Genomic DNA, 12944 nt, shown 5'->3' on the forward strand with positions numbered 1-12944 from the left:
ATGTATTTATTTATTATGTATATAATAAATGCCTATTTATATATATTTTACAGTATTATTATAGTATTATAACGCCACTGACCTCATGTCTTTTCGCTTGATTTATAGTTGTTTTTATTTTCTTAAGATTGCTGTCTTTATTTGCACTTGACACCACGGACCTCATTGTCTCTTAGCTTGTTTTATAGCATTTTCGCTTTTTAATTGTCTAGTGTGTAATATTTGTGACATGTTATATGTGTATATGTTTGTGAATATGTTTTCTGTTTTTGCACCTTCAGAAGAACCACTACAATTTCATTGTATAGGCAACTGTACAAGGACAATAAAGTCTATTCTATCTATTCTATCTATTATGTCAGGCCTACACACAGGTAATAAGAAATTGAGGGGGGGGGAAATAAAAAAATCAGGGACACGTCAATTTCTAAATCACTTGTTATTGCAACAATAAACGAATGGAAACAAAGTAAATGTGGTCAAATGTCTTATGGATACAGAGAAAAAGAGGTTACTCTCTTTGACACAGTACAGGGACAGGGTTAGGGTTAGGGTTAGGCCCACAGTAAGGTTAGGGTTAGGCCCTAACCTTAACCCTGTATCCACATCAGCAAGTTGACCCCATTTACTGTGTTTCACATGTGTGAAGAGTTAAAGGTTTCCATAACATTATCATCGCTATTATATATTATATATTATATATAAATAATATATACAGTATATATATTTTAAGTAAGTAAATAATAATAATATTATTATTAAGTAATATAATATATATATATATATTATATATTATATATATATATATATATATTCTATTATATCACTACTAGTCACACAATGAATGACCGCAGTTGCACCAGAGTTGCGCTCTCTTGAATAAGTGCGTTTAAATATCTGCGGTGTTCCAGGACGCTTAGATCGCCCCCTGCTTGTAGACAACGAAAGGAAACGCAGCCGATAAACGAGGCGACCTGGAACACGGCCACGGGTCTCTCTCTCTGCTCTGAAACAAACGAAATGAATTCTGGGTTATTGAGCTAAACATGGCGGATGAAGTGGAGCAGGTTAGTGTGGACATGAATGAATGATTGTGTTTTATTGACATTCAACAATTCAAAAGCAATGTGTCTAAATGGGTGAATCGATGCATATGCTTGGATTTGACTGTGTGCTTTACTGATCTGCACGCAGGGCTAGCTAGCTAAGCTACCAGGAACATGTGGGACATGTTAGACATCACTAGCTAACGAATTTAGCATATTTAGCATCTTTGCTTAGCCACGAAACATGTTTCTATGGCTACCCTAAGTCCATTTTCAGCCCAGCAACTGGTGTGTGTTTCACATTCAATTATCTACCAGTTTGGTTTACCTAACTTGTATTATAAGTTAGCTAAGATATCTATCTATCTAGCTGCTATGGAAACTTACCCTTAGATGTCGAATTCACAACGTTTAGCTTACGTTTGTTGATGATGGCTGTCGATGGCCTCCTGACTGGACAGTGGGATAACAGTGGTGATTTGTATAACATGGGGCCCCCCTTCCTATGGCTAACCCCATAGAGAGGTCGCTTTGTGAGTAAACACTAATGACATGTCCCCCCCTAAAGCTACGAGTTGGCCCAGGTGGGTGGGTGTCCCCCCCCCCCTCCCAAGCAAATGCCTGCTGATCATCATTCAATGTATGTGGGTGGGTCCATAGCACCAGTAGTATACGATGGAGAGGTTAGATATCCTCTGGAATCAATCGTAGGCAATGAAGCTTCACTGTTCTCCCTTACTCAGATCAGTGAAAGAGGACTCTATCTGTCTAACCACTTGTTTCTGTTGCTTTTGATTGCAGCAACAGACCACCAACACTGTGGAGGAGCCGCTGGACCTCATCAGACTCAGTCTAGACGAGAGGATATACGTGAAGATGAGGAACGACAGAGAACTCCGGGGCAGATTGCACGTAGGTTTCTGACTTCATCTTCCACGTCATTGTTGGTTGTGTGCTCTTAACGTTGGATGACTGCTCATCGCTGGAGAGATGAGACCAAACAGTCACCCGCCCCCTGTGCCATTGTAGTCCGTCTCTGGACTACAACTGCACAGGGGATTCTGTATCTGGTAGGGGTGTAACGGTTTACAAACAGTTCGGTTCGGTGCATTTTCGGTATAGCAGGGTAAAAATTATCACAAAACATAAACAGTGGTTTACTAAACAAACAGTGGGTCTTTCTTAAATAAAACAAGGTCTGTCAATACTGCTGCAACCAGCTGCAACCTACTAATAAAAAAGTACAATTTACTGAAAAGTAAATCAAAAATAAATATTCTCTCAAATAAATAGAAAATATAATAAAATGAACATCCGTTAAGGTGCAGCATTTCGAAAAGTAACTACTTGAACTGTACTGTATTCACAATGACAATCTCTCTGTGCGCATGCTTACTTGCTGAGGCTGCGTTCGTAAATACGCACTGGAAATCTGATCAGCACTCATGAAAGGTCTCTAGTCCAATCAAATTACTTGGTCTAGGACGTTGAACCCAGTGTGCGCTCCGGCTCTCTCAGAGCAAATTTACGCTGAGATTACTTTAAAAAAATAATAATCTCATGCAGTACAATGCTGAAAAATGAAAATTTTCGGGACGAATATGTGAACCGTTACACCCCTAGTATCTGGCCACCATAGAACATTCTAATTAGGGATGCACGATATTATCGGCACCGATATTTATCGGCCCGATAATGGGAAATTAATGTTATTAAATATTTATCGGTTTTATTAAATTTTAGCCGATATAGAGCCGATAATATGAAGCCGGAAATATTTCTGGTTCCGGTTGACGTGCTCATGCTGCTGCGCCTGCGTACAACCACGCAGTGTATAGACGAGAGCGAAACATGACTTCCCCGGTGTGGACATTCTTCACAGTTTCTGAGGCAGATAGTGTGTTTGCAATTTGCAATACATGTTCGACAAAAGTTCGGAGAGGAGGGCAAAGGTCTACGAGTTACAACACAACGAATCTCATAAGTCACCTTAAGATTCACCATTGCAAGCACGCTGTATGGAAGGAATATGATTTTGGCATTGAATACAGCGATGAGGGAACGAAAACAGTTAACAGAAACGCGTGTCGCAGAAATGCTTCACGCGTGTCGTATATGCACATAATATGCGCACAATGCATATATGGGCTACACCACTCGCATACGAGAGCCCAGCCCTTTTCAGTTGCTTTATTAAGCATACTAGTGTAGCCTACTATGTGCCTTGTGTCATTCTGTTTATCTGCAGACTAAGCAGCCATTTAGCACTAGTTTCTGTAAAAGTTCTGTAAAACTTTTGGTTCTTTAAAAGTCTTTATTTTTGTATTGACTGATGCACTTTATTTATTTATTTTTTGATATTTTATTTATGCATTTTCAATTTACAGGGATAGACAAGATGCACTTTATTTTTGACACTTTTTTGATCTAATTACTCTTAGTTTTAGTTTAGTTTATTAGTTTATTATATCGAGGACAATCCTAATACATGAACCATATAAAATATAGTAAAAAAGGCAGCGTTAGCCTAGTCGGCTAATTTTCAGCTGAAGTCCCCGGCCAGTTGCAACATGGCATCCTGAAAAGTAACGTCATTAGTTAAAATAAAACATTTAAAAATTCTAAGAACACGTGGCTGAGACAAGGTACCCCAACATCACACTTGACAAAAAACACACGTAAGCAAGCTGAGGTGATTGAAGGGGCTACAACAAACACCACATACACACTTATGGGGGCAGCGACATTTCAAGCACATAGAAGCCACAGGACAATTACAGGCCACACAACATTAAGCACTTACAAACAGTTAAACAGTTAAACATTAAACAAAACAAAACATACAAAAAAAAGGCATTATGGGTGAGCCTTTTTTGTTTTCATAAAAGGAGGCCAGATCTTGGCTAAAAAAAGCATTGTGCACTGTCTATAACAGATTCTGTTTGTTAGAGGAAATAATAAATGAACATTTGAAGAGTCAGAAGTGTTCTCTTTGTTGTGTTAACAATAGTGATGTAAGTTAGATTTGGTGAGATCACTATGGAACATTAAATCATCAATCTTTGCTCACTACATAGCCTTTCTTACCTTCAGGTGTGCATGAACTACAGGTTATCAACTGTGAAATTATATCTGTTCTCATATCGGTTATCATATCGGTTATCGGCCACGAGAAGCGGGTAAACATCGGTATCGGTATCGGTTGGAAAAAAATGCATATCGTGCATCCCTAATTCTAATGTCAGTTGAGTTTTTGGATGTTGTAGTCTTTTACTGGACTACAACTGCACAGAGAGTTCTGTATCTGGCCACCATAGAAATAGGACATTCCAATGTCAGTTGAGTTGTTGGTTGTTAATAAAGCTGTAAACTAAAATTTCCAAATGGTACACCAGCAAGGATGGCTGCCACAACCCCCACCATGCGATGTTGATTTGAATGGGCATGATGTCCATCCTACTCCTCCTCCTCATCTGTCCAGCAGAAACAGTGGACTGGTGTGCAGTAGGGGTTTGTGTTAAGTGGAGTTTTTTCTGTGTTCAGGCGTACGACCAGCATCTGAACATGATCCTAGGAGATGTGGAGGAGACGGTGACCACAGTGGAGATTGACGAGGAGACGTATGAAGAAATCTACAAGGTATTGGACAGAGGCTTCGTTACTTTGTTCAAATAACTATTGTCAGCATGAAGAAAACCCTCGCCTTTATGCTTTGAAATGTGAAATTAAGTTTTGTGTGTGTGTTTTTCAGTCAACGAAGAGGAACATTCCCATGTTGTTTGTGCGAGGGGACGGGGTGGTCCTAGTAGCCCCTCCCCTGAGGGTCGGCTAGCCAACGTCTCCTGTCCTCCAAGTTGCCCTGAAGAAGAAGAAGAAAAGTACTTGTTACCAATGGTCTTTTTGTTGTCGTATTGCAGATGAAAAGAATTATTTGGTTGTTAACATTTTTTAAGTTTTTGACAAATGGTTTTAAGTCAATACCGAATATCATTTGACCCTTTTATTTTAGTTGACCGCCTTGGAAATTATTTTAGTAAGTTTCTGTTCCCCCCCACACAGTGTGAAATAAACTGGGTCATCTTGTGATTCTTTGATCTGATTCTCAGATGAATGTTGTATATGAAGTTAAACGTCCATTTAACACAACTTGAGAGTGGCTTCTCTCTGTACTACGTTTAACAACCTGTGTTGAACAGTACCCTGCGTTCGGTCAGAAAGTTATGTCTACTTTTATATTTTTGTAATGAATATTTCAACTGGACTGAGACAGCGAATCATGTCCTCAGATGTGTCACAGTACCCTGCTCACTCTTGTTGTTTTTGTTTGGTTCGGTTCTTCACTCGTATTAAAAAGCTGTGTCGCAAAACCATTTGAATAAAGAGGAGTCTAGGGTATTACTGTACATGAAGTTTGGCCTTTTTTCTCTTCCCGGATAACCTTTTAAAACGTTTTTGTTTTTGTTTTAAATGTTTTACTAACCAAACATTAATTTACGAGCCTTGTAACACCATACAAGGAGTTGATAGATCTCTAGTCTTATCTGATCTAGGCTTCATCCACAAACTATCATACCTTATTATCAAGAAATATCTACTGACCATGAGCCTCGCAAAACCATATAAGGAGTTTATAGATGTCATACCTCACCGGGACACACGTCTGCTAACAAACAGCCTTGTATAACCATACAAGGAGTTAAGCGTTAGAATTAGGACTGAATTATGTGTGTATACTAATTCCTAACGATGAGTGCAAACTACCACACCACCACTAGATGGCACTGTCATCCCATCTTCGATAGTAGCGTCTTTCACCAGCAGGGGGCAGACTCTACCATTGAGACATTAGGTTGTGGTCTTTGATCTCACTTACCGCAGCATCATGGTGTTATTTCTATGTATTGATTTTCCTAGATCAATGCATTTATAGTATGGATTCTGTCACCTTAAAATCCAGCCGGTCGACTTAACAGCCTGATTAAATAGTGTTTGTGTGTTCTGTTCAACACGGATTGTGATCTTTGGTCGATATTTAATGCCAACTGGCCAACTGTGCTTCACTAGAAATACATATTTACAGTATATCACGTGGGAACAATGTCAGAAAATAGACATAGGCCCTATTTGTGTCCTCTTGACAGTTTGTTCTTGAGAATAGAACGGTAAGAATCTTCTAGCCAGTGGTCTCCATTCTTCCCACACACTATAAATACCCCAGTGGCTTATGACCAAATATAGCTGAGATTGGGCTGGGGCCAGAGTTCATCCAGTGGTGAGGCATGTGAACATCCTTGGGAGAAACCCCAAGAAAGCAGCGTTTTTTCCGTCTCTGCCAGTTTGGGGAGACGAGCCGTGCCTCTGTTGACCCATGGAGCCGGTTTTTATATCGGGCTGCATTCCGTGATGTGACCCTCCTGGACTTCTGAGTGGGTCCAGTACAGTTTGGATGTATTTGTTATTCAAGAAACAGTTTTAGGAAAAAAAAATGTTATCTGAATAAATGTTTCTCTGATTTGGTCTTGTATGGGATTTATAGATAATAAATAATAAGTCTATCGCAGAATAATTGGCTCTATGATGAGGCGCTAGGCCGACAGTTAATACTTCGCTGAGGAATCCGAATGAGACCTCTGAATGCACTGGAACAGTCTGAATCAATTTGTTACGCATAAACTATGAAAGAATATGAAATGGTGGATTTTGCCTCGTAAGCAATTTATAGATTGTGTGCTGTAGTCTATCACAGAATAATTGCTTCACTGTTGAAACTTCCAGCCCATGTGGCCTGCATGCAGAATGACTGCTCTGTTCTCCCAAGTCCTGCTGATAGAGTTAGAATTACCATGACTGGTGGAGGTAGAACAGCCCCCCCTGGTGTTCTACCTCCCCCAGCCTCCCCTGGTGTTCTACCTCCCCCAGCCTCCCCTGGTGTTCTACCTCCCCCAGCCTCCCCTGGTGTTCTACCTCCCCCAGCCTCCCCTGGTGTTCTACCTCCCCCAGCCTCCCCTGGTGTTCTACCTCCCCCAGCCTCCCCTGGTGTTCTACCTCCCCCAGCCTCCCCTGGTGTTCTACCTCCCCCAGCCTCCCCTGGTGTTCTATCTCCTCCAGCCTCCCCTGGAGTTCTACCTCCACCAGCCTCCCGTGGTGTTCTACCTCCACCAGCCTCCCCTGGTGTTCTACCTCCCCCAGCCTCTCCTGGTGTTCTACCTCCCCCAGCCTCCCCTGGTGTTCTACCTCCCCCAGCCTCCCCTGGTGTTCTACCTCCACCAGCCTCCCCTGTCCGTGTCCATATTCCTGTGAACTAGGACAGAGGCACGTGCGTGCAGACTTTTTTCCCCCCCTTTTTTTCCACGATCCCTCCCCTTTGTGGGTGTGTCACTTTTCATATTGCAAATATGTTCTTAAGCCTCGTACAGATTACATAAGCGGCAGCAGGGAGCCGCATGGGCCAGGCCATGTGAGAGAGAGAGAGAGGAGTGGAGGGTAATTCAGCCGAACAAACTTAAAACGCTCCAGCAGCAGGAATGGCCTTGGGTGTCTGGGACTTCTCATAGGCTTAGGTTTTCCCCCGTCTGATTTATGGCAGGAGCCATGATTTATACACCCCTGTGTTTCGGTTTCACATCCTCCCGGCGTTAACCCCTCGTTGGCCCACCTAGGCTTACAGTAGGCAGTGTGCTACGGTACAGTAAACGTGAGAGGTCACGTCCGACAGGGGCCTTCTGGGATTCCAGACGGGTCTAGACACCGTGGAGGCGTCGGGACAGGGGTGTTTGGTCAGGTAATGTCCCCCAGGGGAGGCTGGTGGAGGGAGGAGGCCTCATTGTAATGTATGGAATGGAATGAGCCGGAAGGAGGGAGGCAGGTCAACAGATGTCCTGCGCTCCTCTACGGTGGTCTTGCTTCTACAGCGCTGTGTGCCGTGAAACCTCGTCATCGCAGGCTGTTAGTGAGGGGGGCGGGGGTCACTTCATATCCAATACCGTCTCCATCTCATTTAGATTTTTACTGCCACAGTATAACTTTTTGGATCGTGTAGGAGTGACAGCGAATATTTTCACCCTCAGCACAAAAAATGTAGTTCATGGGAATACTGTACATATGAATTTATGTATGAGAGAGTACGTTGGTTTGGAGTTTGATGAGAGCCAGTGTGCGTATGTGTGGGATGAGAATGATCTCGTTAATCTATTCTGGAGGAGTACAATACAAGAAGGCTGTGTGCCTTCAGGGGAGGCGGGTGGAGGTCGAAATCGGAGGACGAGCTCGGTTTAATACATTTCATTCCATGCATTACACTGAGCCCATCCTCCGACTTCTAACCTCCATGTGTTTGATACCATTCCCTCATTTCATTCTATGCATTACAATAGCCCGTCCTCCACTTTCTACCTCCACCAGCCTCCCCTGGTGTGTCTTCATGGTGGTTGGCCTAGGCGTGACAGTAGACAGGCCTGGTGTTTACTTCCTGGTTGAGGAGATCAGAGTCTTTCCAGGAATTGTGGTCAGAAGCTCAAGCCTCCCACAATCCCTTTAAGTAGCAAGAAGCTGCCTGGCTGACACAAATAGATGGAGGGATTTTAGATGACATCAGGAGCCAGTAGACTACTCAGACTGTTTCAGGGGAGGCTGGGGGAGGTAGAACACCAGGGGGGGCTGGGGGAGGTAGAACACCAGGGGAGGCTGATGGAGGTAGAACACCAGGGGAGGCTGATGGAGGTAGAACACCAGGGGAGGCTGGGGGAGGTAGAACACCAGGGGAGGCTGGTGGAGGTAGAACACCAGGGGAGGCTGATGGAGGTAGAACACCAGGGGAGGCTGATGGAGGTAGAACACCAGGGGAGGCTGATGGAGGTAGAACACCAGGGGAGGCTGGGGGAGGTAGAACGCCAGGGGAGGCTGGTGGAGGTAGAACACCAGGGGAGGCTGGTGGAGGTAGAACACCAGGGGAGGCTGGTGGAGGTAGAACACCAGGGGAGGCTGGGGGAGGTAGAACACCAGAGGAGGCTGGGGGAGGTAGAACACCAGGGGAGGCTGGTGGAGGTAGAACACCAGGGGAGGCTGGGGGAGGTAGAACACCAGGGGAGGCTGGTGGAGGTAGAACACCAGGGGAGGCTGGGGGAGGTAGAACACCAGGGGAGGCTGGGGGATGTAGAACACCATGGGAGGCTGGGGGAGGTAGAACACCAGGGGAGGCTGGGGGAGGTAGAACACTCAGGGGAGGCTGGTGGAGGTAGAACACCAGGGGAGGCTGGTGGAGATAGAACACCAGAGGAGGCTGGTGGAGGTAGAACACCAGGGGAGGCTGGGGGAGGTAGAACACCAGGGGAGGCTGGGGGAGGTAGAACACCAGGGGAGGCTAGTAGAGGTAGAACATCAGGGGAGGCTAGTAGAGGTAGAACATCAGGGGAGGATGGTGCTCATAGGAATGCATGGATTGGAATGAGGAATGGTTTCAAATCGGAGTCTGTCCTCTGATTTCTACCTCCCCTGGACTGTTTGCTATGTTTTTCTGCAGAGACATGAAGGCAGATGTACAGTGTGTACATTTACATGTAACCACTCATAAATGCATGGACGCATGTTAAAGAATCCACGAGATCAAAATGATAGTTTTATGTTCGTAATGTTGCAGTGTTTGTTTACGATTCCATTTACTGGGGGATATTTTACATAATATGCTTCCATGCTGGGCTCTGATGAGGTAAGACAGTTGAACTGACCTCATCAGGCATTTATACGTTTTATTATTCTTCAAGAATCAATGGCTGTAGATCATTCATTTAAAAGTAATTAAAATGTATAAATCCCAGATCGCCCCTTTAACAGCACACTGCCCAAACTGACAGACAGCGTTTGAGTAATTGTTGGCCCCGATCCCACGTACTGAACTGTAACATCAGTACAGTATATGAATCACCGGCAGGAACAGTCCCCCACCGGCCCTCTCCTGAGGCATTTCGGGCAGGAGCCACAACGCCTCTGACAGGAGAAAAGCTGGAAGCCTCGTCACATCTGTGAACTGAATACCGACATCACCGCCTGACTCATCACTTTGTGATTACTGTACCTGCAACATACATACACACACACACACACACACACACACACGTGTCCTTACGAAACACTGTTCTGTGACAGACCTGTTTAGACAACATCCTCCCCAGATCTCATTATTCTCTTCTGTTCATCAGGCGACCTTTGACCCGATGAGCCGTGACACATTTTGTCCTCTCCATCAACCAAAGGCTTTAATGGAGACTGTTTAATCCCCTGCAGATGAGGACTGATGTGATGTGTGATGTGTGATGTGGAGGAGGTCCCTGTTCGGCAGCAGATTCGGTTCCAGTGTTCCAGTGTGTGAGGCGTTTAATATGTTATGTAAAAGAGAGAGTCTGGAGATGGTTAGCCCTCCGGATCTCAGCCACAGGAATTTCTTGTAAAACTGTTTATTTACTTGTAAAATGTGGAATCAAATAGTTGGGATGTTCATTAACTAAATGGCTGTGGTGTTTTTCAGCAGCTTGCGGTGGTTTTATGTAATTGTGTTTATACTGCTTGTCTTATCAACAACATGCTTTAATTGATTAAACTGTTGGAGATGTTGAAGATGAATATTCACCTTATTGGTGACTGAGGGACCAACCTAGCAGACAGGAGGGGGAGAGAGGGCGCGTGTTGGGTTAGCTCACGGTAGCATGTTTGAATGTTTCATTTGAATACGTAAAAAAAAAACGTTGATGCACAACAACAACAACAATACTCGGGTCGTTCCAAAAGTCTAATTGTAGATATTTAGGATATTTAGGATAATACCCCAAAGGAATTTACTACAGTATGATCGCTCTATTATTTGAAAACAGGTCGCTCCCACAGCGTTACTGACGCCAACTGCCGACATACTGTACCTCAAATGCCAACGTGTTCTGTGTCCATAACGTCCCCACCAGGGTGGGCTGGGGGAGGTAGAACACCAGGGGAGGCTAGTGGAGGTAGAACACCAGGGGAGGCTGGTGGAGATAGAACACCAGGGTGGGCTGGGGGAGGTAGAACACCAGGGTGGGCTGGGGGAGGTAGAACACCAGAGGAGGCTGGTGGAGGTAGAACACCAGGGGAGGCTGGTGGAGATAGAACACCAGGGGAGGCTGGTGGAGGTAGAACACCAGGGGAGGCTGGTGGAGGTAGAACACCAGGGGAGGCTGGTGGAGGTAGAACACCAGAGGAGGCTGGTAGAGGTAGAACACCAGGGGAGGCTGGTGGAGGTAGAACACCAGAGGAGGTTGGTGGAGGTAGAACACCAGGGGAGGCTGGTGGAGGTAGAACACCAGGGGAGGCTGGGGGAGGTAGAACACCAGGGGAGGCTAGTGAAGGTAGAACACCAGGGGAGGCTAGTGAAGGTAGAACACCAGGGGAGGCTAGTGGAGGTCAAAATCGGAGGACGGGCTCATTGTAATACATGGAACGGAATCAGGAATCCTGTCCACACACCCCCTCCTCTCCCGACTTCCTGTCCGCTAGCCCTAACTCATCGACGACAGATGAGAACGTTTATGTGTAATTGCCTCCCAAACAGGAACAGAGTTCTCATCCATTTTAATGTGTTTTGTTTTTTTGTTTTTTTGAGGTCCTTCCGATGTTTTTCTGTTTCGTAAAGCGTGCGTTTGTCGGTCCTGATGTAACCAGCGGGTCACGCTGGGCGGAACGTGTTTCGCTACATACGTGCTGCCCTGGGAGAAGGTCACGCGTGTGGTGAAATGTCACCGATGTGATGTGTTCTTTTTCCCTTTTCCTGTTTTTTCCCCCCCTCCTCATCTAAATATAAACTGCCTATGTGGATCAGACACACCTAAAGGGCATCTCTGCTGCACATGCCTCTACTGAGCCGCTCTGTCCTACCTGACTCCCCCCCGGGTGAGGCTGGCGGAGGTAGAAATCGGAGGATTTCGGTCTCATTGGAATGCACGGAACGCGTGTTCCGTTGATATCGTTCTTTATACAACAGTTAGTTCCGACCAAGTAATTTGATTGGACGAGAGGCATTCCATGAGTTCTGATATACAGTATAACAGCACTGGGACTTTTAACTATATGTATCACTCCGCCGCGCAGATGTTCTACTAAATGACCGTTAATTAGACTACGTGTTTGTGTTCAAGTTACTAGGCAACCGTCCATTTGAAGTTCAGTTATTTTTATGATTAAATAAACAAACAAATCATAATCTGTTGTCGCTTATTACTGTTAACTAATAAATCACGCTGTAGAACTCTTGTATAAAAGCAATATCACACTCGAGGCCTGCGGCCTCGTACCTACGACCGAATCACAGCCGTGCTGATATTCAGTATAACACACTCCCTCTCGTGTGATATTGCTTAATTATTCCGTCCCATGCGTTACGATGAGCCTGTCCTCCGATTTCTACCTCCGCCAGCCTCCCCTGTCTGTGTGTTCTGGAGCAGGCTGGCTAACACTGTGTCACTGTCACACACCCAGTACGGAGCCTGTGTGATCTTGTGTTGCTGTGTTGATGGATCACAACATGGTTCTCAATCAGCGGATGTCAACAGCGCAGATGACTGGAGCACGATGACAGTGGTGTCACTGCTGCTGCTGCAGCAGACTGGCTGTTACCCAGGCACCTGTGCCTTTTACCAGGAGTGTGTGTGTGTGTGTGTGTGTGTGTGTGTGTGTGTGTGTGTGTGTGTGTGTGTGTGTGTGTGCTTGCGTGTGTGTGTCTTGCATAACCTCCAGGACAGCTGCACATTTTTAAAGATCACAGGAGCTGATGATTACAACAGCGGAGCTGAGGCAGACAGGAGAATAGATGGTGGGAGATATACATCTGAGATCAAACATGACTCTGCGTGCACACAGACACGCACACACACACACACG

At 45.1% G+C, this 12944-nt stretch overlaps 1 protein-coding gene across 1 annotated transcript; it reads left to right on the top strand.

Annotated features, from left to right (window-relative positions):
• The first annotated feature begins 1020 nt into the window (after positions 1–1020).
• Positions 1021–5449, top strand: lsm3 (LSM3 homolog, U6 small nuclear RNA and mRNA degradation associated). Its single transcript, XM_080545850.1, has 4 exons — positions 1021–1067; positions 1848–1958; positions 4590–4685; positions 4798–5449. Exons 1-4 carry the CDS (start codon positions 1047–1049, stop codon positions 4876–4878), a joined length of 309 nt encoding a protein of 102 aa, XP_080401976.1. The 5' UTR covers positions 1021–1046; the 3' UTR covers positions 4879–5449.
• Positions 5450–12944: the final 7495 nt, after the last annotated feature.

The sequence above is a fragment of the Nansenia antarctica genome (assembly GCF_963989245.1).
Source record: "Nansenia antarctica genome assembly, chromosome: 15".
Lineage (NCBI taxonomy): Eukaryota > Metazoa > Chordata > Actinopteri > Argentiniformes > Microstomatidae > Nansenia > Nansenia antarctica.

Bases quoted from the DNA above. Each gene is read 5' to 3' on its own strand.
- lsm3 (XM_080545850.1), top strand. From the start codon at position 1,047: ATGGCGGATGAAGTGGAGCAG. The intron at 1,068-1,847 runs GTTAGTGTGGAC...TTTTGATTGCAG, and splicing joins TGGCGGATGAAGTGGAGCAG to CAACAGACCACCAACACTGT. The intron at 4,686-4,797 runs GTATTGGACAGA...TGTGTTTTTCAG, and splicing joins CGTATGAAGAAATCTACAAG to TCAACGAAGAGGAACATTCC.